The sequence below is a fragment of the Perognathus longimembris genome, chromosome 2 (genome assembly GCF_023159225.1).
Source record: "Perognathus longimembris pacificus isolate PPM17 chromosome 2, ASM2315922v1, whole genome shotgun sequence".
NCBI lineage: Eukaryota > Metazoa > Chordata > Mammalia > Rodentia > Heteromyidae > Perognathus > Perognathus longimembris.
This window is the reverse complement of record NC_063162.1, coordinates 105,831,245-105,858,092: the sequence shown is the minus strand read 5'-3', so window position 1 is coordinate 105,858,092 and position 26,848 is coordinate 105,831,245. Positions and strand designations below refer to the sequence as shown.

The following is a 26,848-nucleotide window of genomic DNA, read 5'->3' as shown; positions in this document are numbered from 1 at the left end:
CACTGGCTCCATGCCTACAATCCTAGTTACATAGGAGTCTGAAATCCAAAGGACCAAAGTTCAAAGCCAGCTCTGGCAGAAAAGCCCAAAAAGACTCCATCTTCAATCACCCAGCAAAATGCCAGACTGGAGGCATGGTTCAAGTAGTAGAGCTCCAGTTGTGCAATCAAGCCAAACAAGAGCTTGAAGCCCTAAGTTCAAGCCCTAGTAGCCTAACAAACTCTAAAACTACTAAACTACAAGCCTGGGCAGAAAAGTCTCTATGAGACCAATAAACTACTCAAAAAAACCAGACATGCACTATGGCTCAAGTGATAAAGAGTGCTAGCCTTGAGCACAAAGAGGCTCAGGGATAGTGCCCAGGCCCTGAATTCAAGCCCCACAACCAGCAACAAAACAAAACAAAAACCTACTACAGTATAAAACATCTACGAAAAAAAGAAGAGGATATGCTTTAGAATGTCATATATGAGCTGACTTTTTTAAAATTCCAAAGCACAGGCAATAAAGCTGACAAAAAGTTTCTGCACATCTGATGAAATAAATGGAGTTAAGAATAAATTATTGAATTTAAGAAAATATTTATAAAGTATTCATCCAACACAAACTAATATCCAAAATATATGAGGAACTAAATAAAACCCCACAAACCAGCAATGAAACCAAATAATGCAACTGAGAACAAGTCCCTGAATACAAGTCCTCAGAAAGATATGACATGAATACACAAAAAAAGTTCAGTATCACTAATCATCAGGGAAATGTAAATGAAAACCACAAGGAGGTATAATTTCATTTTATTTACAAAAGGACAAAAAATAACAAATGGTGGTATAAATGTAGAAAAGAAGAGCTCTTGTACAGTGTTGGCAGAAATGTAAATTAACATGGTCCTTATGGAACAGTACAAATCTTCAAAACACTACACATAGAATTGCCATATGATCTAGCATTCCTACTACTAGATATGGATATATAGAGAGATAGGCAGACACACATGTATACACATACACACAATATATATGTATATATATACATATATATGTGTATAGAGAAAGAATATAAAGTCAGTATATCAAATAGATATCTGCATCTGCATATTAGTTGCAGCACTATTCAGTTTTAAGTTACATTAGAGAAAAAATTTCTAATTTTCAATAGCATTGTACAGCAACAAAACCAGTAGTTCAGGGGCTGGGGATATGGCCTAGTGGCAAGAGTGCTTGCCTCGTATACATGAGGCCCTGGGTTCAATTCCCCAGCACCACATATACAGAAAATGGCCAGAAGTGGCGCTGCGGCTCAAGTGGCAGAGTGCTAGCCTTGAGCAAAAAGAAGCCAGGGACAGTGCTCAGGCCCTGAGTCCAAGCCCCAGGACTGGCCAAAAAAAAAAAAAAAACAGTAGTTCACACTGTAATTTGAGACACTCGAAGGCAGAGATAAAAGGATTGTAGTTCAAAGCTTTGGAGTCCATGACTCTATCTCCTATTAACCAACAAATTGTCAAACTGGAGGAGTGATTCAAGTGGTAAAGTGTCATCTACAACCAAGATAGCAAGTGAGAGCAAGAGGATCCAAGTAATGGCACATACACATTAAAAAAATTAAGTGAGTATTTCAAATTAGAAAATCAAAATCGATAAATGTCTGAATGATATAGCATACCCTAATCTGATATATACATATATATGCATATACTGAAATGTCAAACTGTACCCTGTGAATATATGTAAGTATATAATATATACATTATATAAAAGTATATGTAACATACAATACATACATTATAATATATTTATTTATTTAATGTTTTAATATATTGATATATACTTATATATTATATACTATTATAATATATTTATTATGTATTATGTAATATATAATATATGTATTATATAATATAACAATATATTTATTATATATTATATATAATAGTATATAATACATAAGTATATATCAATTAAAATAGAAATGTATTTTAAAGAATTTTTATACCAATTGATATTTCAGCTTAATCCAAAGTATTACATAGAAATAAGGGATGAAACTGTAAGATTCAACAAATACTATATACAGTGCTTTAACATGTTGGAATAATTTTAGCCATCAATCAATTTAGAAGGCAGTAACTCATTCTTGCAATCAAGTTTAATCAGAATATTTATCTGATTTTTAGCTTCATTGAGTAACACTGTTGTATAGTATAAGAACTCTTTGTAATCATGTTAGAGATTATTTCATAGATCTGGACTTAATTGAAGGTAAATGTACAAAGACAAATGGATTATTAAAAACTAAAAAAACCTTTCAAGGTGCATGCTGGTAGCTCATGCCTGTAATCCTAGCTACTCAAGAGGCTGAAATCTGAGGATCACAGTTCAAATCCAGCCTGGGCAGGAAAGTCTGTGAGACTCTTATCTCCAATTAGTCACCAGAAAACTGAAAGTGGTGCTGTGGCTAAAGTGGTAGAGCACTAGCCTTGAGCTGAAGAGTTCAGGGACAGTGTCCAGGCCCAGAGTTCAAGCTCCATGACTGACCAAACAAAATAACAACAACAACAACAAAAAAAAAAAAAAAAACCAACTTCAAATTCCAGAGAAAACATTTAGTTCAGGATATCTGTCACTTCACATTACTAATGTACAACCATATATACCTATTTTTAAAACGGTACCTACTTTGCTGGGAATATTCCTAGAAGTTCCTGTGATCCAGGCTGTCTCTTCTGGTTTAACAGTTTCACACTGAGGTTCATGGTTTTCTATCCCATCTTCACTACTTTTAACAGTCTTTTTCCCATCGAGGGATACATAGCCATTGTCAGTTTCAGTTGATTTATCAATTGAACTCTTTGCTTTCTTTGACCTAAGAAGTATGTGGAAGGAACTTAGCTTATTTTGAACAGGTTACTTACAGAGACTGTGATCTGTACATAATTACAATAGTTATTTCTCAAATTTTTAATGGTCACTCTTATTTTTACAATAAATAATTTAGAAATACAATACCAGATAAAATAAACATAGAAAGCAAGACCTAGTTCAACTTATTATAGGTTTTAACATCTTAACCTTTTAAAAATATTTAAGTAGTTGTAAAAAGGGGTATCAATTCAATATACCAATTTTGAGTACAAGTTGTTGATCATGTCACTCTTCAGGCTCTGAATTCTAAAAGATATGCCTTAACTTATTTCGAGTCAAGATCATCTGATCTTTAACCAATCTAAGACAAAAAAATTTGCACATTTTATTGATTAATAATGTTTTGAACTTTTAACAACTATCTTGGTAATTACCAGCATAAGTCGTAATAGTGTTTTACCTTAGTTCAATACTCTATTCAAGTAGTTTTTACTTTTAGCACAGATATACACATACATATATATTTAGCATACATATACATACACACATATATACTCTCTAGTAAATTTGTATAATGCATGATAAACTTCATCATAAGAGCACAATTACAAAGTGATAAAACAATATCAGCAAAATAGTGAACCAAGTGATAGAAAAATTATCTGCAATATCTCTTCTTGATGTATTAATTTAGCACCCTCAGTTACATTTTTAACTTTTTAATGGTTTTCCAGTTTATTATTTGTATAGGTAAACTAGTGGTACAACCTTAAATATTTTGAACTAAGTAGGCAAGATAATAATAACAGAAGGCTGAACTAGGTTTCATTTATTTTTGAAGTTTATTCGCCTACTGAAATGCCAGGAAATAAAAATGCAAGAGAACCCAGTGTACAAAATAATTTCATACTAAATTACAATTGGATAACTCAAGAAGAGACACAGAACACATTTTAAGGACACATGACATATTAAAGAAAACTTTCAGAGATATAATGCTTAAGAAGTAAATAAACTACTCAATTGAAGTAATTTAGTACTTGAGAAATATAAAAGAAAACATAATCAAGAAATCTTAACAATATTTTGCTAGCATACTCATTCAGACACAGACATCCTTATATATAACCTAAAGTAAAACTTTACAGTCTCTATTTCTCCATTATCTGGAATATTATAATCTGTCAAAGCAAAACCTACACATACAATGGCTGTCATATTTTAATAATTAAATATTTGTTATCGGAGACTAAAATGCCCAAGAAGGAATAGTGCCTCTCTATATCATACGAAGTTGTAAATAAATACAAACCCTGATAAAAAGAAAGCAGCATGCCAGAGATCTCTGAAGACAGCGCCAACAGTGTAAGGGGTGCTTGTACTATGATTATGAACTGCTTCTTCCTGGGTGTTATCTGTGGTACTAGAGCCATCTCCTTCCCTATGGACTTCCAAATGGGCTGCTTTTCTTAATTTCCTTAATCAAAAAAGATTAAGAGTAAAAAAAACTGTAAAATTTTAATAACCATTTTCTTGCAAGTACACTCAAAATTTTGTAAAACACAAAAATTAGAAACTTAACACAAAATAAAATTCAAATTTATTGAATATATCTTAATTCAAATATTATCATGTATATTCAACACCAATTTCTATAATAATAAGGTCCTGCTTGTTGCTCATATTACAGGCGGACAGCAAATTAAAATAATCATACCAGACAAACATCTACAAAAGGATTTCTTCCCGGCTGGGAATATGGCTTAGCGGTAGAGTGCTTGCCTTGCACACACAAAGCCCTGGGGTTCAATTCCTCAGTACCACATATACAGAAAAGGCCAGAAGTGGGCTGGGGATATAGCCTAGTGGCAAGAGTGCCTGCCTCGGATACATGAGGCCCTAGGTTCGATTCCCCAGCACCACATATACAGAAAACGGCCAGAAGCGGCGCTGTGGCTCAAGTGGCAGAGTGCTAACCTTGAGCGGGAAAAAGCCAGGGACAGTGCTCAGGCCCTGAGTCCAAGGCTCAGAACTGGCCAAAAAAAAAAAAAAAAGAAAAGGCCAGAAGTGGCGCTGTGACTCAAGAAGTAGAGTGCTAGCCTTGAGCAAAAAGAAGCCAAGGACAGTGCTCAGGCAGAGTCCAAACCGCAGGACTGGCAAACAAAACAAAACAAAACAAAACGGATTTCTTCCCTATTTGAATGTTATTTATATACAATTGAAAAAAGTAAGAAAGCTTAAATTGAAGAGAATTATCACCTAATTAATCAGCAAACAACATTGGCTCATTTTAAATATCAACATCGCAAAAATGAAAATGTTACAATCTCTTAGTAATATTCAAGAGAGTTGTTCCAAAAGACCATTCAAATAGAATTGTGTTTAGTGGCCACTGTGACTTGCTGCAAACAGCCTCATATAGCATCTAATAAACAGAGATCAGTTGTATTCCCAACCCCCCACTTTTACTTTTGCCAAGGCATCACAGAATACAAGATTATATTAGTGAGAACTATTAGCAATTATAGATAACACATATGAATAATTTTACATCCACACCAGTATCTGTTATTACTAGATTTCTTGATAACGGCCATTCTACAATTAGGCAAGAAGAAAATATAAAGGGGATCCAAATAGGAAAAGATGAAGTTAAACTTTCTCTCTTTGCAGATGACATGATCCTATACCTACAGAACCCCAGAGACTCTACCCCCAAGCTACCAGAGCTGATCCAAAACTTGGGCAAAGTTGCAGGATATAAAATAAACCCTCAAAAATCAACGGCCTTTCCCATTTGCAAGGAAATGGAAGGACTTGGAAAAAATTATACTAAGTGAAGTGAGCCAGACCCAAAGAAACATGGACTCTATGGTCTCCCTTACTGGGAATAATTAGTACAGGTTTAGGCAAGTCATAGCAGAGCATCACAAGGCCCAATAGCTATACCCTTATGAACACCTAAGATGATACTAAGTGAAATGAACTCCATGTTATGGAGACAATTGTTATATCACAGTTGTAACTACTTTCAACGTCCCATGTGTATCTGTAGCTTCTATTATTGATGATGTTCTTGTATCACCTTCCTGTGGTTGTACCTACACTATATCTGTAATCTTATCTAAGTATATTGGAAACCGTGTATACTGGTATTGGAACTAGGAAATTGAAAGGGAATACCAAAATTGAGAGACACAGGGTAAAAAAAGACAAACAACTACAAAAGCAATACTTGAAAAACTGGTGTAAGTGAACTGAACACCTGGGGGGGGGGAAGGGTAAGGGGGAGGGGGCAGGGGGTATGAGGGACAAGGTAACAAACAGTACAAGAAATGTATCCAATACCTAACGTATGAAACTGTAACCTCTCTGTACATCAGTTTGATAATAAAAATTTGAAAAAAAAAAAACAACGGCCTTTCTCTATGCTAACGACCAGAAGACCGAGGCTGACATCAGGAAAGCATCTCCTTTTGCAACAGCGTCAAAAAACATAAAATACCTAGGAATAACCTTAACCAAAGAAGTGAAAGACCTCTACGATATGAACTTTAAAAACATGAAAAATGAAATTAAGGCAGAACTAAGGAAATGGAAAAACCTCCCATGCTCCTGGATTGGGAGGATTAATATAATCAAAAGAGCAATACTGCCAAAGGCGATCTACAAATTCAATGCAATACCCATTAATATACCAACACCATTTTTTAATGAAATAGAGGAAGCAATCCAGAAATTCATATGCAACAATAAAAGACCTTGAATAACAAAAACAATCCTAAGCAGAAAGAACGGTGCTGGAGCAATTACAATACCCAACTTCAAGCTGTATTATAAAGCTATAGTAATAAAAACAGCTTGGTATTGGCACTGGAACAGGCCTGAAGACCAATGGAACAGAATTGAAGACCCAGAAATGAACCCACAGAACTACGCCTACTTAATCTTTGATAAAGGAGCTAAAACAATAGTCTGGAAGATAGATAGCCTCTTTAACAAATGGTGCCGGCAAAACTGGTTCAACACATGCAACAAACTAAAACTAGATCCTTATATATCACCCTGCACCAAATTCAATTCTAAATGTATCAAAGATCTCGAAATCAAAACAGACACCCTGAAAACACTAAAGGAAGGAGTAGGAGAAACACTTGGGCTCCTTGGCACAGGACGGAACTTCCTCAACAAAGACCCAGAAAGGCTACAAATCAAAGAAAGGTTGGACAAATGGGACTACATCAAACTACAGAGCTTCTGCAGGGCAAAGGACATAGCTCACAAGATAAACAGAAAGCCCACACATTGGGAGAAGATCTTTTCTGGCCATTCAACAGACAAAGGCCTCATATCTAAAATATATGCAGAACTAAAAAAATTACCTTCCTCCAAAACAAAACCGCAAAGAACCAACAGCTTCCTCATCAAGTGGGCTAGAGACTTAAAAAGAGACTTCTCTGATGAGGAAATGAGAATGGCCAAGAGACATATGAAAAAGTGCTCTACATCACTGGCCATAAAAGAAATGCAAATCAAAACAACATTGATATTCCATCTCACCCCAGTAAGACTGTCCTATATCAAGAAAACTAACAGTAACAACTGTTGGAGGGGATGTGGCCAAAAGGGAACCCTACTTCATTGTTGGTGGGAATGTAAATTGGTTCAGCCACTGACAAGTGGCATGGAGATTCCTCAGAAGGCTAAACATATAACTCCTCTATGACCCAGCAGCCCCACTTTTGGGTATCTATCGAAAAGACCACAAACATAATCACACTAAAGCCACCAGCACAACAATGTTCATCGCAGCACAATTTGTCATAGCTAGAATCTGGAACCAACCCAGATGCCCCTCAGTAGATGAGTGGATCAGGAAAATGTGGTACATATACACAATGGAATTTTATGCCTCTCAGAAAGAATGACATTGCCCCATTTGTAAGGAAATGGAAGGACTTGAAAAAAGTTATACTAAGTGAAGTGAGCCAAACCCAAAGAAACATGGACTATATGGTCTCCCTTATAGGGAATAATTAGCACAGGTTTAGGCAAGTCACAGCAGAAGATCACAAGAGCCCAATAGCTATACCCTTATGAACACATAAGATAATGCTAAGTGAAATGAACTCCATGTTATGGAAACGATTGTTATATCACAGTTGTAACTACTTTCAACGTGCCATATGTAACTGTAGCCTCTATTATCGATGATATTCCTGTATCACTTTCCTGTGTTTGTACCTACACTATCTCTGTATCTTATCTGAGTATATTGGAAACCGGGTATACTGGTATTAGAACCAGGAAATTGGAAGGGAATACCAAAAACGAGAGACACGGTAAAAAAAAGACAAACAACTACAAAAGCAATACTTACAACTGTTTGGTGAAAATGAACTGAACAACTGAACAACCCATGTGGGGGAAGGGGAAGAGAAAGGGGGAGGGGGAGGGGGAATGAGGGACGAGGTAACAAATAGTACAAGAAATGTATCCAATGCCTAATGTATGAAACTGTAACCTCTCTGTAATTCAGTTTGATAATAATATATATATAAAACATTATCAAAATTACTAAAAAAAAAAAAAAAGGGCCATTCTAACCAGGGTGAGGTAGAATTTCTATGTTGTTTGATTTGTATTTCTTTTATGGCCAGAAATGGTGAATATTTCTTCATGTTTCTATTGAACATTCTTATTTATTCTTCAGAGATGTCTCTCTCTAAGTCTTTAGCCCACTTGTTAATGGGGTGGTTGTTTCTTTAAGGCTTTGTTTTTAAGGATTTAATTTTTTGAGCTCTAAGTATATTTTAGATATGAGGCCCTTGTCTGTGGTATGGCTAGTGAAGATCTTCTCCCAATCTATGGGTTTTCTATACTAACCAGATGCCCCTCAGTAGATGAATGGATCATGATATGTACACAGTGGAGTCCTATGTCATGGCCCCATTCATTAGGAAATGAAAGACCTAGAAAAATAATTATTTTAAGTGCAGCAAGCCAGGCCCAAAGAAATGTAGGCTGCATGGTTTCTCTCATTTGTAATAAGTAGAATATGCGTATGATATTCTTAGCAGAGGATCAAAATAGCACAATTGCTAGGTGCATAGGACCATATATAATGAAGTGTATCAAAATAAACTCCCAAGAACTGGAAAGAGGTTTTTCATGTTCTGTTTGCAATTATTTCTATTTTTTTGTTTTAATTTTCTGCATCCTTTGTCTTGTATATAAGTTTATCTGATCCATGAAAGGGAAAGGAAATCACAGAAACAGTAGGATAAAGGATGAACTATGCTGGAAATGAACTTTACAGCTGGAAGGGGAGGGGAACAGGGAGTGGAAAGTTGAAAAAAATGAGGAGGATGTAAAAGTGTTCAAAAAGAAATGGTTTATCATTGTTGTTGTTATTTTCAACATACTATGTGAAATTATGCCTTTTTCTTTTGTTTTTCTTCCTTATGGTTTTTACCCTTGTCACCGTATTTGATTTTGGTACCCTGGGTATTATATACATGTTTATCATTTATCTGAACTAGGGAAGAGAAGGGGAAACTCAGGGGGAAATGGGGAAGAAGGAAGGTGGGAGAAAAATGAGGGAGGAGGTAATAAGTTTGACAAGAAATCTACTCACTGTCTTATATATGTAACTGTAACACCTCTGTACATCACCTTGACAATAAGAATTAAAAAATAAATTACAACTCAAAAAAAAAAGAAATGTACTCATTGCCTTACTTATGTAACTGTCATCCTCCTGTTCATCACCTTTACAATAAATAATTTTTTAAAAAGAAAAGAAATTTTTTGGCAATTGATTCTGGAGCCCAGTGCTCTATTAAAAGAATAACTTTATAGTATTTCAGTCTATGAAGGGAATAGCAGTTAAAAGAATCCTGGATTCAAAGGATACTGGATTCAAAAAGAACCCTTTTTGAGAGACAGTACCTTCTTCTTTTACCGACTGTGCTTAGAGGAGGTTTGGGTGTTCTTGTTGAAACAATCTGGCAATGCACAGTTCCCAAGAGCAGCATCAGCCATATCGGCCCAATCACTTCTGTCAGAGGTATGTTATGTGGGGTAGAAGTGGAACAGAATAATACTACTGCGGCAACTACAAAAGGGGAAAGAAGATACATTTAGTAATAGATCTGAAAGTCGCTTCTTCAAACTTTAAAACTTATTCTTACATTGCATCTTACCAGATTCTTTTTCTAAACTTAAATGATTTTAAAATGCTACTCTACTTGAACTCATTAAACACTATTGTGTTTGCTACAGTCTAACCACAGTATTTAGTAACACACTCTTGGAACAAAATAGTACTCAATATACTCTTTAAAATAAACTCAACACTGAGATAAAAGCATGCAAATCTAGGGACATTTTTGCTTAGATCACAATCAATTAAACCACACTACCTTTAAGAATATTTATATCTTTGACAAATAAGGAAAATTTGTGCCAAGTATAAATCTATACAAAAAGCTTGTGAACAAATTTACCTGACCATATTTTCCAAGGAAATTAATGAATACTCATCAAAGCTAACCATTATCATATGGAAGGGAAACTTTTTTTTTCCTATCCTGTATCCCTTAAACTCTCTGGGTATAATCTCTTTTCTTGACAAGAGAGCACAAGTCCAGCATGTACTATTTAAAAAAAAGATCCAACATTTATTCACACAATCAGAAAATCCTCAGTCTACTCCTTTCTTTTTTTAATTTGTACTTCTATTTATTTTATTTTATTTTGCCAGTCCTGAGGCTTGGACTCAGGGCCTGAGTACTGTCCTTGGCTTCTTTTTGCTGAAGGCTAGCACTCTACCACTTGAGCCACAGTGCCACTTCTGGTCATTTTCTACATATGTGGTGCTGGGGAACTGAACCCAGGATTTCATGTTTATGAGGCAAGCACTCTTGCCACTAGGCCATATCCCCAGCCCCCAGTCTACTCCTTTCTATACATATAAGACGTACACTGACTAAGAAGAAAGAGCTTTAAATAAAGTATTTAATCTTTATTATATTTTCATTTATTTAAAGATATCTCTTACACAGAGGGTCTTACACAGACAACACATATGTAGCTAATCTTTTAGAATTTTGAAATCACGTTGTTTTTAAAGCAACACATTAAAAAGACTTAAGGAGTACCAGACAAATGAAAAAGAATTGCTTTGTAAGTGTAATTGGATGAAGGTTGTTTCTTTTTTGGTCTCAGAAGCTCTCTAGTGTTATGTTGTGCTGTTGCTAAGACTGCACTGGAGTGCTGTTGTGTTAGGAGTCAGCCTAACAAAGCTGTAAGAATGGTTCAGGGGTCAAAAATTTTAGTCCTCTCAATTTCTATTTGTTTTAGCCATCCACACATCTATTTTTTTTATTATGTTGGCAAAAAATTCACAAATATTTTAATTCCAAGTACTTTTGTGTCTCACTAACATATTAACACCTGACAGTTAGAACATGCACTAATAGCATATATAATTTAGTATATATAACTTAGTAACCCTAAAACTATAACATCTTGAAAGTTAAAAAGCAAACTTCATTTCCATCTTTCAATTATACCTTGAAGAAGATAAAGGACAAGAAGCCAGAAAAAGATGACCTTCGATGTTACTTGTAACCACCACCGGAAGAAAAAAGGAAAAAACACAACTCGAACAATTCCCTTTCTAGTCAAAGAAGTCCAAGGACTTTCAGGCTTTGCCTTGGCGAATGCAGACCCTGGGGAAAAGTAAAATACAATAGTAGACTCCATTCATTATTCTTTTTAAATTTCTTTACAGAAAAAATTCATTGTTTGAAAAACAGTAAACACATATAATTTTATTCTGTACTAATGCTATGAGTACTTCCAATTTGAGGTGGTAATAACTTTTTAAAATAATTTTTCATGCTATAATATTAAATCAGATACTTGAAAAGATTATTGATTGAAATAAAAGTCTTACCTCTACCTATTTAATAAAACATAGGAGAGTTTTATTCAAATGTCAATTCCAATTAGAAATAACAAATTAACATTTTAGTTTTATTTCTAAAATGGTGCTTCTGGGGTTTGAACTCAAATCCTTGAGCTTGCTAGACAGGTGATTACTGCTGAGCTATATGCCTCTAGCCCATTACCACTTGAATTTTGTAAATAAGGTCCTATAGTTTGCTAAGCAAACATGAACTGCTATTGTTTAATAGTTCTAAAGGTAACTAAATTATCTACAGCTAATTTCTTGTAGTTATCTTCAGATGTCGAAAGGACTATTGAATGATATTTAAATGCTTCTATTCTCTTTTGTACTATTCCTGTCTTCATTAAGACTCATACTGAGGGGCTGGGGATATGGCCTAGTGGCAAGAGTGCCTGCCTCGTATACATGAGGCCCTGGGTTCGATTCCCCAGCACCACATATACAGAAAATGGCCAGAAGTGGCGCTGCGGCTCAAGTGGCAGAGTGCTAGCCTTGAGCAAAAAGAAGCCAGGGACAGTATTCAGGCCCTGAGTCCAAGCCCCAGGACTGGCCAAAAAAAAAAAAAAAAAAAAAAGACTCATACTGCAAAATTTCTTTTCACAAATGTTCAGATGTGAACTATTTTGAGTTGTTTTCTCAAGATCAATGTATCTCAACCAGGCACTGGTGGCTCATACCTGCAATCCTAACTACTTAGAAGGCTGAGATCTGAGGATTGCAGCAAAACCAGCCTGGGAAGGAAAGCAGTTATCTCTAATTAGCCAGCAAGAAGTGGGGTGGTAGAACTGTGGCCCTAGTGGTAAAGCACTACTCCTGAGCAAAAAAGCTCAGGGACACTCCCCAGGCCCTGACCTCAAGCACAAAAAAGAAAATATTAGAAAAAAGGTCAAAGTATCTAAGACTCACCTCTTACAAGATCAACATCTATGAGGTCTGGTTTCACATGTGCTGTTTTCTTTGGTTTATTCCTTAACCCCTGTAACATATTAATAGTAGTATTGGAATCTCATATAAATATTCTTTTAGTTCACAATAAGCAGGAAAGAAGCAACTTCTAAACGAACTAGGCAAAGATACATTAAGTATTCATAATTACAGCATCATAATACATTTTATTACTTTCCAAAGGCATGTTCAGGGATGTGTATAACATGCAAAGCCCGTTTATTTCTAATAGCAAATTTCTAATTCAAAGACTCTCGCTAGACCAAACCAATCTGGATACACAGACTAAATGGTCTAAGAGGCAGCTCTCACCCCAGATTGGCAATAGCACGGTGTGGATAATGGATGGGGAGCAGAGGTCCCAGAGGGCCTTCAGATTCACAGGCCAACCACTGACCAGATCATAATGTCACCTCATTGCCTTAGAACTTAAGATACCATAACCAAGAAGAGAAGGGAGTTCTCCTGGATTGAATTCATTTAAACTTGAAATTAATAAATATTCAGATTAAATTACTATAATCAATGTAGAGAAAGTCAAATTAGTAAGGACAAAAGCTATGGAAAAATAAATGATACTACTACTTAAGATGAGTTTGTTAGGAACTAGAAGAGCTTAGACTGAAGTCCTCAGGAGCTAAAAGCTGATGAGATGACACAAGAGCTTAGATAATTTTTATACATTCAATTAAGCAAGTCTTAAGACCTTTTTTTGGTCTTTATATAAGTAACAACGACCCCCCCCCCATGTTAAATTCAGACTAAGAACTATTAGCATCTAAAATAAACAAGAGGACAGCAATAGAGGTCATAATTAACTAAAATATCTAATCTAAATGTATACCCTGAAATCAAGACACAATCTTTGAATCTCTTCACATATTGTATCAGTCTGAAGTTGTAAACTATGCACAGAGTTAAAAGAGAAAATGAGGAAAAGCTGGTGACAGATGATGTAGAACAATAATTTTATATACAGTTAATCTTTATGTTTTTTATCTGTACTTGCAAATTCACGCAGTACTACCTATATACCAAAATCTATATGCTTAAGTTGAGCATGATGTATTCTCAGCTACATGAGAAGCAGACACGGAAGGTTCACAGTTCAAGATGAGCCCAGGCAAAAAGTTTAAAAAATAAACTACCTCAAAATACAAGGAACAGAAGTAGGAAGATTGCGGTGTGAGGCCAGCCCATGCAAAACGTAAGACCTTACCTGAGAAGGACTAGGAAGAGTGACTCAAGTAAAGCACTTGCTTAGTAAGCACAATGACCTGAGTTCAAACCCCAGTACCACAAAAAGAAAATCCATGTTCTTAGTTATACATTCATAGTAGTAACAACAACAAAAAAAAAAACCACAGTACATTCCCAGCTAAGGCCACACAAAGCAAGACTAAGTCTTCTTGCTTTAGCTCTTATTACTGTATGGAAGTGTTCCTACCACAGTCTACTTGGTATTCTATTTTTCACATTTCTGCGTGTTTTGTTTTGCTTTGTGGTAGAGGGAGTGAACTTTAGCCCTCACACTTGCTAGGCAGGTGCTCTGCTACTTGAGCCATTACCTCAACCCATATTTTAGTGCTTTGGCAAAACTTTGTTCAAATGACTCTAAGGCAGGATGCTTCAGTTCTACTTAGTGTTTCTAAGTGCAAGAATGCCTCACAGAGAAAATGCATGTCTGCTTTTACCTCTGCTTATACCTGAGTTACTCCAAGTGTTACTGGCTATGAGTTCACTGTTGATGAAAATCAATAATATAATTAAATAAGGTACCTAGGTGTATTTTGATTGGTTAATGAAAGCATTGTGACCAGTGACTCAGGAAACCTAAATCTTTATCTCCCTTAGTAGCAACAATTTTATATTCACTAATTCAGTGTTGGCAGTGACTTTATAAAACAATAAGAACAGTAAGAATAGTATAAATATTTTATTTCCATTTTAATGTCATTTTAGAGTAGCTAACAGATTATATAAACTATTCCCAAGACATCAAATTGGAAAGGAGACTAACAATATTCAGTTAACAAAACTGCATTAATAAGATACTACTCTGACTTGGTATAAAGTTTTATAATAGGATTTTTAGTTCTACATAAAACTGTGAAACAGTTTTCATTTCTTTCTTTAATAATTATTTCTCTCTGATAGGTACTAGTGGATCACACCTATAATCCTAGATACTAAGGAGGGAGAGATCTGAGTGACTGTAGTTCAAAGCAAGCCCATTCTGTGAGACTCTGATGGCCAACAGGCTTCTCAAGTGGTAGAGCACTAGTCTTGAGCAAAAGATGCTCAGGGACAGCACCCAGGTCTTAAATTCAAGCCCTAGGACCAGCAAAAAGAAACCAGCAATTATTTTTCTAACAACTTGAAGATAACCTATAACTAGTCTGAAGTACAAATGTTGGCTTTAAGCCAATATTTTTTATTAAGATTGTTTTAGAAAGCAGAAGTACAGTGAACTGCCTCATTCTACTTGACTTTGTGTGTGTGGTTCATGCCCTATTTTGTATTGCATTAAAACATGTATTCTGAGCTATGTTATAGCGCCATACCACAATTGCCAGTTTCAGTAAAACTTCCCCTTCAAAGATTCTATAAAAACATTTGAAGGGTTTGTAAAAGCTAAACTTGAAAACGTTGACTGATAAATCAAGCAATAATTTTAGTCACAGAAATGAAACAGTAAGTATGAGGGTTCATATAACATGAATGTAATTAAGTAGACATTGTAAGCTGGAAATTTTTTAATTTGTTTGGGTCAAACTACATTTGTATAAAGTACAGCTTTCAAAATAACTATGATTATGGACTATCACTAAGTTTAACTGAACAAACAAAATAAAAATTTATGGCATTATGGTTCAGAGGCAGAGTATTTTTCTAGTGTGTCTGGGGCTCAGCATTCCATACCTATCATTGAGAGGAAAAAGAGAGACAATGATTTTTTTAATAAAAAATTTTAAAGTATTAATTTATGAACAAATTACAAAGTAGAAAGAAAATAAGTGTAAATTAATCTGCAAAAACCAAAATGGTGTCTTTTTTAATACACTTAAACTTTTATGCAACATTACCACAATGTCAAATTGTATGAAGCTTTGTTTTGAATTTTCAAGTACAAAGATGATGTTGAGACCAAAAAAGAAAATATATGTTTACATGTAGAAAGTACTTCTGTTCAGCTACCTAGAACTCTTATGTATATAACTACTGTAACTCTTAGATTCCATAAAGGACATATAAACATCATTAAAATGAAAATTATTTTATGGTTAATATTTTTATGAGAAACTTGGTTTAAGTGGTAAATTGCTTGCCTAGTAGGCATGAAGCCTTGAGTTCAAGAACTCAAGCCTTGAGTTCCCAGAACTGACAATAACAACAACAAGAACAGCAACACACACACATACACACACACAGAAATTTAATTTTCTGCTTAAAATTCTTCAATGTCTCCAGTACAAAAGGAAACATACTCATTACTTGACTTGTATATTACCTTCATAATAACACTATATATTACCTTTATAGTAACAGTGAAGTAAATAATTAAAACAACAATTTGAAGAAAAAATCCTTCAGTGTCTCAATTGTTTTCCAAATTATTTCTAAATTCTTGGGTTAGACATCCAATCCCCTTCATAATCTGACTTCTAGTTTCCTGTCTAGCTTTACTTCTAAATACCCTAATAGCTCCCAACTCAATCCAAACTGAATTACTTAAGGATATCTGACTCAGTCATGTTCCTTAAGTATACTTTCATATGTTCTTCATCTGTCTGGTATGTCTTCCCCATCTCCCTCCCCAAGGTCCAGAAAGTTCTATTCACGATCAATTTCATCTATAAGACCATACCTAATCTCCTCAGGACTGTTTCCTTTGCATTCCCTAGAGAGATTTATACACATGTCTCTTAATTAAATTTATCTCATTTATATTCATGTATCCCACCTCCAAATTATAACCTATTTCATCTTTCTGTCCTCACAACTTAATATTGTATTTATTTAACAAACTACAATTTCAAAATAACATTTTTATTATCTTTAAGTAGTTATACAAAGGATTTACTATTCAACAAAGAAGTTTATTAATACATTGCATCTTGATCAATGTCATCCCTTTCAACATTCTCATTAATTCCTCCTCCAACATATCCTTTCCCTTAGTTTTATTAATTTGGTGGGATATACACTGGATTCTTGATGTATTTCCCCCACCCCCCTCTTTTCATTTGGTCTACTCCCTCCTCTTGATCCCATCCCCACTCTTTCAAAGCACCCATTTATTTTGTTACTGTTTGTATTTTTAATGATGGCCATTCTAACTTGGGTGAGTGGAATCTCAGCAATGTTTTGATTTGCATTTCCTGTATGGCCAGGTATGTTGAGTAATTCTTTTTTTGGGGGGGGGGGGTTTGCAGAATCCTTTAGTTTACTTTCCTTTTTTTTTTTTCAAATTTTTATTATCAAACTGATATACAGAAAGGTTACAGTTTCATACATTAGGCACTGGATACATTTCTTGTAGTTTGTTACCTTGTCCCTCATACCCCCATCCTCCTCCCCCTTTCCCTTCCCCCCACCCCATGGAGGTGTTCAGTTCACTTACACCAAACAGTTTTGCAAGTATTGCTTTTGTAGTTGTTTGTCTTTTTTTACCTTGTGTCTCTCAAATTTGGTATTCCCTTTCAATTTCCTACTTCCAATACCAGTATACACGGTTTCCAATATACTCAGATAAGATTACAGAGATAGTGAGTAATTCTTCATTTGTCTGTTGGTACACACTACAATTCTGTTGTGTGTGTTGATTCTTCAAAAAGATAGTTTAAAGATAACTGACAAATATCAAAGGATTTTGCCCTTTATTATATTTTGCCCTTTTGAACAAATTTTTATAGAACTACATCAATGATGTTCAATCTTATTTAAACTTTTCTATACAAAATAGAAAATTTTAAGTAACTACTATAACAACCTCTGAGCCCAGATTAAACTTAGCTCGTGCAGGAACATACTGATTAGTATTTATGTAAATAAAAAAGATTAAAAAAATCTTATTATCACAGGAGTGCTGAGAAACTATAGATTAACTTTTTAAAAGTTTTCATGCTAGCAAGATAGCCTATGAAAATATCAGCATGAAACAGGTAGTTATATGTTCAAGAAAAAATTTTCCACAAAAAAATTTAAATTAATGTTTTACTTTCCTGAATTCTTTTTATTTTTTTTCAGTGTTGAAGAGTGTTTATTGTTTGTTATTTCATGACATTGTCTTATCATACCAAAAGAGGGAAAGAGGAAATATTCAAATGGAACTTTTGTCTCCCAGAATATGTTTTGTGCTTCCCCAAATTAGGTGTTATAACAAAACAAATCAAAGCATCCTGAATTCTTTTTAAAACTGACAAACTTTTCAACAACTTTTTTTGCGTCCAGGTCATTCTGTTAGTAGCACCAAACAGCAAATCTCAAGCAGAGCAGCACTTGCAGAGTCACTCAGATGGGAATATCCCTGAGACACTTACCAGTTTAATAAACTGTACAGAACAATGACAGCATCAAAAGGGAGGAAAAGCAAACTAGAAGTATAAGATGACAAGTAAAAGGGGAAAAAAGCTGACAGAAATAATCATTAGAAATTAAAATTTAGAAGAACAGAAAGATGCTACAAAACAAAACCAATGAATAAATAACCAGAGAAGACATAACTATGCCATCACAAAACAGTTTATCTTTTCATTTTAAAAACTTTACTAATTTACACACTTAAAGTGCATGGAAAAGCTCGGGTGCTGGTAGCTCACAATTGCCCACAATCCTAGCAACTCAAGGCTAAGACTGGCAGAATCTTTCTTTGAAGGCAGCCTGGGCAGAAAAAGTCTGACTTCATCTCCAATTAACCAGCAAAATGCTGAACTAGAGGTATGCCAAGTTGTAGAGCATCAGCTGTGAGCAAACAACTTGAGTGAGTTCAAGGCCCTGAGTGCAAAAGCCCTGTCACATACACAAAAGAAGTACATGGATTATTAAATGTGACTAATGATTCATAAAATTACATATGAGAGTAAACAAAATTAAATAAACCTGTTACCTTGATTTCTCTTTGTTCAACAGATTTTTCCCATATTTGTTGATCATATGCTCCAATCTGTGAAAGAAAAAAGATAATATACTGAATCAAATCATCATTGTTCATACCCATCTCTAAACTGTAAGGTATTCAGCGTTCACTCAACACAGTTAGATTTAGCTCTGTCTCAGACTTCTGAATGTTGTATTGTAGATATTCTCAAAGAATGGTTTAAGGATCACCAATATTAGAATAGCCTTGCTGTAAGTGCAGATTCGGACTTCAAGCCAGTTACTGAATCAAAAATATGTTTTAAAAATCCCTCTGTCTGCTAGGCACAAATGGCTCACACTTGTAATTCTAGATATTCAGCAGGCTGAGATCTAAGAATCATGGTTTCAAGCCAGCTCAGACAGGAAAGTCCATAAGACTCTTATCTTCAGTTAGCCACGAAAAAGTCTGAAGTAGAGCTGTGGCTCAAGTGACAGAGCACTAGCCATGAGCACAAAAAGCTCAGGGATAGTACCTTCACCCTGAGTTCAAGCCCCAGGACCAGCACAGGTGCACATGTACGTGCGTGCACACACGTGCATACATGTACACACACAAACCCTTCTAGCTAGGGGTGACAACTCATACCTGCAATTTCAGCTACTCAGGGAAGAGAGGTGGGAAGGATCATAGTTCAGGACTAGACTGGGCAAATGGTATAATTAAGACAACTGCCTCCAACTCAACAAACAAGCTGTGGTATACATCCATAATTGCAGCTACACAGGAGTATAGGTAAGGGGTATGCAATTGAAGACTATCTCAGGCAAAAATAATTAAAGTGAGACCCTATCTGAAAAAAAACCTAAAAAATAAATTAAGAGGAGAGAAGGCTCCATAACTTAAGTGGTAGATCACTTCCCTAGCAAGCACAAGCCCTGAATTTAAATCCCTATAATGGAAAAAAAAAGAAGCCTTTTAAAATACTGTGATATTTTAAACACACTGCTATACAGAATCCTTTAGTTTGTATAAACACAACTGTTACGGTATATCACATATTTTGGAAAAATCTGCCAAATGTTAAATCCTTTGTGGATTTTTCTTTAAAGAAAAAATACATAGTACAGAATTATAGATTCATACACACACTGTCAGTAAGGATAACTTTCACTGTAATAGAAGGCCTTATGAGATCTTTTGTTTAAAAAGATAAAACTAGCTAAGTACTATTTTCAATTATAAGAGATTAACTATTTAGGGAGAAACATTAATTCTCCTTTGCAAGAGACTTTTCTTGTTTTAAATATATTCCCAGAGTCAGGCATAGATGGTTCACACCTCTAATCCTTACCACTAGGAGGCTGAGATCTGAGGATAATGGTTCATCCATGAGATTCTTATCTCCAATTAACCACCAAAAACACTGGAAGTAGAGCTGTGGCTTAAGTAGTAGAGTGCTAGCTTTGATGTGGTTTTTTTTGTGTTTTGTTTTTTTTTTTTTTGCCAGTCCTGGGCCTTGGACTCAGGGCCTGAGCACTGTCCCTGACTTCTTTTTGCTCAAGGCTAGCACTCTGCCGCTTGAGCCACAGCGCCACTTCTGGCTGTTTTCTATATATGTGGTGCTGGGGAATCGAACCCAGGGCTTCATGTATACGAGGCAAGCACTCTTGCCACTAGGCCATATTCCCAGCCCAAGAGTGCTAGCTTTGAACAAGAAAGCTCAGAGAAAGTGCCCAGGGTCTTATTTCAAGTCCCAGGATCAGTACCACATACACACACACACACACGTGCGCACACGTGTATCTATACATACATATAGATATAGACATATAGATAGAGATATGTGAAAATAGACCCTTAAGTGATATAAATAAAATAGACTGCTTTATTAAGAGAAAATTGAGGGTACTTTTAACCTGAATTCAGGAATTTCAGAAAATGTTCAAGGCTCTGCTTAGTGGTAGATAGGTCATTGATAAAACTATCCTTAAATTTAAGTGAACTAAGATTGAATCATTAGAGGCAATATGAAATGAGCACAGTGGCAGGATGCTATGAAAACAGTAAGGGAATTCTAAAGGCCCTTTCTAGCCTAAAACTTCATTTTATTCCAAGTTGACTAGCAAGACAGTAAAATCACACCTGTAGTTGGGGACAAGCACTTTCCCAGAAAGAGACAATTCCTGTTTTCTCATCACAGCAAGAAAAGAAGTGATATTTAGACTGAGGAAGAGAAGAACTAGAACTATTGTACCATTTTCTCAAGTCTTATACTCATGGATTAAGAAAAGTCTGTAAAAAGTTGTAATAGCCAATTTTTTTTAATTGACAGGTTTTTGTTACATGGTTCGAGGAAGGAGATTCCACATTCCTCCAAGAGTCCACCACTCAGAGACAGTCTCAAGCAAAAAGATGGATTTACCGGGGAAGCAAAAAGCAAACTGACTGGCCAGGGATGCAGCACAGACTCAGGAGCTGAAATTACAACAGTGAAAAGTGGGCTGACCGGCCAGGGACACAGTGCAGACTCGAGAGCTGCCACTGTGACCGTGAAAAGCGGGCTGGCCAGCCAGGGCCACAGTGTAGACTCGGGAGCTAACACTGTGCCCCAAGCAGTCCTCAAATTGGGGTTTGCAAAGGTAAAAGCATAGCACAGATGTAGGGGGCTGATGCAGGGAGTAGAGCAAGCAACAAACAAGTTAAACAAGCCATTTATTTACAGAAGCAGAATTTTGGGGTCAGGTTGACCTAATAATCAAGATGGAGTCAGCTCAACTCCCCCAACATTTCCTACTATGTTCCCTAATCAAGATGGAATCCGCTGTACTCCCTACAACAGTTTTCTACTTTCTATTTTACCACTGAAACAAATACTTCTCAGAGTTAACTAAGTCATATATACTTGTCAGCTGCTGTTGGGGCTTTTTTGTTTTGTTGTTTTTTTGTACTTGTGTATTTCTGATACACAGAAACTACAGGCCAAACTTAATAACAATTCTGTGCGAAAATTCAGGAAGAAAACCACCAAAATTTTCTTAATGCCATACAAAAAATTAAAAGAAGTTCAGTATTATAATTTATCTAATAAAACTGGAATTATTTAATCAGATTATATGTCATCAATGAGAAAAGAAGATGTAATATTATGAGCCAAAGTGGTGGTACGCACCTGTAATCCAAGTGCTTGTAGAATTATAAAGAACAAGAGATCAACCCTGCCCCAAACCAATTTTTAAATTATGTAATATTTTGGCTACTTTCTTTTTAATGCCAGTCCTAGGGCTGAACTCAGGTCCTGACATTCTCCCTGAGCTTCTTTTGCTCAAGGCTAGTACTCTACCACTTGAGCCACAGTGCCTCTTTTGGCTTTTTCTGTGTATGTGGTACTGAGAAATTGAACCCAGGGCTTCAGTCATGCTAGGCAAGCACTCTACGACTAAGCTACATTTCTAGTCCTACTTTCAAATTTTATCAACATCCTTTGCCTTCCTCTAATGCCTCCAGTGTCTAGGTATTTAGAAAAGCACCTACATTTTAGGTTGAGGGCATAGCTCTATTGCTAAGGTACCTTGCCTAGCAAGCACAATGCCCTAGGTTCATCCTCAGTACTGGAGAGAAAAGAAAAGAATAGGATATATACTCAAATAATGTTGTTAGCTTCTTAGAAATATCAGAGAAATTAATATATTAATAAATTTGTAGATACTCAATTATATTTTTCATAAGTGATTGTATCAAGGAAAAAAAAACATCACATTCATACTGTAAGAGAAGACTCTGAAAACCAAATTCATTTTTTGTAGTTAATTGATATGTACATGTATAGAATGTGAGGTTCATTCTCCGGTGTCTTGTTATAGTAAGTGATTTTACCAATGTGCTTGTGTTATTTTCAGAGATGTTTGAATATAGTAAGGCTCTACCTGTACTATTACCTAATCAGAGATGACCTAGAGTCAGCCCATTCTACATGACCAAGTATTTGGCCCTCAACAAATTCATCCTGCACCTTCAACAAGTCTGGCAACATTACAGAATCTAATAGCAAGGACAATTTTAAACAGTTTTCAATACAAACTCTACTTCCCAATTCCTATGAACATTAGCCCTCCTAGAGTGCTGCAGTCAACTGTTACCCTAAGAAAAATGAAGTTATAAGATATATCTGAGCTGGGTGCCAGTGGCTTATATATAATCCTAGCAACTCAGGAGGCTAAGATCTAAGGATCACAGATTGTTATAGAAGGAAAAATGAGCAAAATATAAATGTAAAACTAACATAGCTAATATACTACATTATACAGTATGTGTGTATATATATATACACACACACATATATATACAGCAGATATTTAAAAGGATAGATGAAAAATATCTGAGAAATTTGGTAGAGAATAACATTTGTCCTTGCTGTTTATATTGACTGATGCTATATCATCTTTCTCACTACACACACACCCCCGTATATATCTATCACATTCATAAACCAGGATTCTAACTCAGGTTTGACTTCAAAAAGTCCAGCAGTCTGCCAGACTCATTTTTTATTAAAAAAAAAAAACCTGAAATATGTTCCACAGTACCATCATTAAACAGTAACGATAGAAAATCATTTGCCTGGGGCTGGGGATATGGCCTAGTGGCAAGAGTGCCTGCCTCATATACATGAGGCCCTGGGTTCGATTCCCCAGCACCATATACACAGAAAATGGCCAGAAGTGGCGCTGTGGCTCAAGTAGCAGAGTGCTAGCCTTGAGCAAAAAGAAGCCAGGGACAGTGCTCAGGCCCTGAGTCCAAGCCCCAGGACTGGTCAAAAAAAAGAAAAGAAAAAGAAAGAAAGAAAATCATTTGCCTCCTCCTACCATAAACCTAACTTTATATCTTTCAATATACCGTGATTAAAATTCAGGTAGAGAAGATGGGAGCACAAAGTAGGAGGTGAAGGAAGGAGATGGAAAAAAAGACGAGGATCACTAACTAGAGAAAAAGACTGCCTTTATCCAGATATCTGCTGAGGCCAGCCTGGCTCCTAAGAAAATAATCTGCAATGAATATGATAGTATTAGAAGTTCAGATGTAAAAAAATCTAGATAATTAGATGACTAAATGGAAAACAGGAACAACTTACGAATTCTAGAAAAGAAGTAAAGAAGTATCCTAGAAAAGCAATTTGAAAAGCTACTTCTAGGAGATTGAATTACTCTTCAGGTCATCACACTCAAAAGAGCAGTAGCTCAGGTATCCAGGGTGAAAGAAAAGGTGTCTAGCTTCAAAAGAGGTAGCTATCAATAGTTTAATTAGATTAAGTGCTTAGATAAAAGATTTAACAGTTCACAAAAAGACATTAGCAAATGAAGACCCAGATTTGCAAACATGTTTTAAGTACCTAATTTCTTTAATAATGAACATAAACTAAAAATACCGCATGTTAAACACCTTATTTTTCCAACCACAATTATGCTTAATGTTATTTTTTAATTTCATTAAAAAACAACTTTAAATACAAGCTTTTAATTCTCAAATATACCTAATGTTTTACAAAAATTATATAGTACCTAAATCCTTCCTAGCTTGACCCACTTGACAAATATCAAAAGACAATTCATTATGTACCAGGACAAATGTAATCTACTGTTTGAAAGAAAGAGTGTGTCTCTTAAAACTAGTGTAAGAATATACCCAAGGAAACAGGTGAAATTAAAGAATCCTGAGATAATTTTCCTTAGGGAAAGGAAGACAGAAAGATTAGGGCTGGGAAAGAAAAGAGAAAACAAAGAAAACAATAACAAAGGGGAAAACACATACCTCAATTTGGTAATAAGCATTTCTATCTTGAAATACATATTAATACCATATCTCTTGTAACTTTTTTTTTTAGTATGTGCCATCTACCATAACTCACAATAAGCAAAGGGTAGGCTGTGTGTATACCTAATGTGAAAGTTCCATATTTTAACAGCTGTATAACCAAATGATTACTTTTATCTTTGAGTCTTTTATAAAAATAAATGACATTAATCAGAAAACACTGTTTGTCATTATCTGGAGTGCTATTCTTTTAACCTCTTTTCCCCTGCCTTAGTCAACAGTTCAGTTTTGTTTTTGAGACAGAGGCTTGCTATATAGCCCAAACTAGTTTCAACCTTTTTTTTTTTTTTTTGCCAGTCCTGGGCTTAGACTCAGGGCCTGAGCACTGTCCCTGGCTTCTTTTTGCTCAAGGCTAGCACTCTGCCACTTGAGCCACAGCGCCACTTCTGGCCGTTTTCTGTATATGTGGTGCTGGGGAATCAAACACAAGGCTTCATGTAAAGGAGGCAAGCACTCTTGCCACTATTCCACATTCCCAGCCCTAGTTTCAACCTCTTGATCCTCCCACTTTAACTTCTTGAGTTATGCCTCTAATGCCTTATTTAATATGTGCTAGCAGGTGTAGAAAAGACCCTGGACTATGCAAGAGGCCTGAATTTTCAGGGCACTTCCACCATTACCTAAGATGTATGGCTTATATGTACTTAAAATGTGTGCCATAGTATCTACTTAAAATTTTAATGAAATAGGCAGGTGCTGGTGGCTCATACCTGTAATCTTAGCTACTCAGAGGCTAAGACCTGAGAATCAAAGTTCAAAGCCAGCCAAGGCAGGAAAGTCTCTGAGACTCTTATCCTAATCAACCACCACCACCACCACCAGAAAAAAAAAAAAAAGGAGCTCTACCAAAAACAAAAAACAACAACAACAACAAAAAAACCCCAATCATCTACACTTTGAAGTGGTAGAGTGCTATTGGGCACAAAAGCTCAGGGAATGCACATCGGCCTGAGTTCAAGCCTCATGACTTGTGACAATAACAATACTACTAATAATAATCATAATTATAATAATTATAAGCAGAAAATTAAAGGGCTAAGACACCAATGTTATATTACTAAGGAAACAAATGGCTGTGATAATAAAATATTAATGGTCAATAAAAGAAAACTATAATCCCACAAATTTGGGTTATCCTCGTGGACTTCCAAAATTACTCCCAATGCATCTATTCATATTGCAAAAAAATATAGAAGAAACAGGAGCACGCTCAAAACTACTGGAATTGATAACCCTCAGATAACTCTCTATCCAGAATTAGTAGACATTGTTTTAACCAAAACAACAAACAAACAAAAAAAAAACCCTGGGAGGGGAGAAGCGGGGGAAAAATGAGGGAGGAAGTAACAAGTTGAACAAGAAATGTACTCAATGCCTTACATATGAAACTGTAACTCCTCTGTACTTCACTTTGACAATAAAGGGGGAAAAAAAACCCAAAACTTTTAATTCCAAAGGAAAGGTCTCAATGTTTTGTAGTATAAAATAGGTTTTCTTTTTTTGCTCATACCTACTGCCTCTGTAACAAATTTGACTATTAAACATCTAGGAATGTCTCAAGTCTTATATCTGCTTCCTAAGAGGCCTCATTTCATTCCTAATCTACTATCTTTATCAAGTCCACTGCTTTACTTAAATTCCCTTCTTTTTTCTTCAATGTTCTGTTTTAATTAATATTTTGTTCACTATTTCTGAAACATATGTACACACTTCCCCCTAAAAGAAGTCAAGGTTTAGGAGAGGATTGCAATGACTCAATAGCTATGTGCATATGACCATATAAAATGATACTTATCAAAATGAACTCTAAGAAATGGAAACAAGAGGATTTTTATTGCACTGTTTACAGTTCTCTTTTTTTCTTTCCTTTTTTCTATTCCCTTCTGTCACTGTTTTTTATTCCTGTACTCTTTGTCTAGTAAGTTTATATCATTTGGGGAGGGGAAGGGGAAGAAACACAGAAATGGTGGGACAAAGGGTAAAACAATTCAGCAGGGAAACACACTAGACACTATGTTGGAAATGAACTAGACAACTGGGGGGGGGGGAGAAGAGAGTCAGGAGGGAAAAAACAGAGAGAATTAGGGAGAAGTTCAAAAGGAAATTTACTTA

General features: G+C 35.5%; 1 protein-coding gene across 6 annotated transcripts in view; it reads right to left on the bottom strand.

Moving 5' to 3' along the window:
• Phtf2 (putative homeodomain transcription factor 2) overlaps nt 1-26,848 on the bottom strand; it is a 103,968-nt gene that overhangs the window by 34,041 nt on the left and 43,079 nt on the right. For 4 of the 6 annotated variants that reach the window (XM_048339881.1, XM_048339884.1, XM_048339886.1 and 1 more), the window contains 7 exons: nt 18,896-18,952; nt 18,330-18,341; nt 12,748-12,817; nt 11,441-11,599; nt 9,816-9,981; nt 4,177-4,341; nt 2,679-2,865 (listed from right to left, as the gene is read on the bottom strand). In XM_048339881.1, the coding sequence (XP_048195838.1) occupies nt 2,679-2,865; nt 4,177-4,341; nt 9,816-9,981; nt 11,441-11,599; nt 12,748-12,817; nt 18,330-18,341; nt 18,896-18,952 (816 nt within the window). The remainder of the gene's footprint in view (nt 1-2,678; nt 2,866-4,176; nt 4,342-9,815; nt 9,982-11,440; nt 11,600-12,747; nt 12,818-18,329; nt 18,342-18,895; nt 18,953-26,848) is intronic. The other 2 variants (XM_048339883.1, XM_048339885.1) reach the window with 1 other exon arrangement.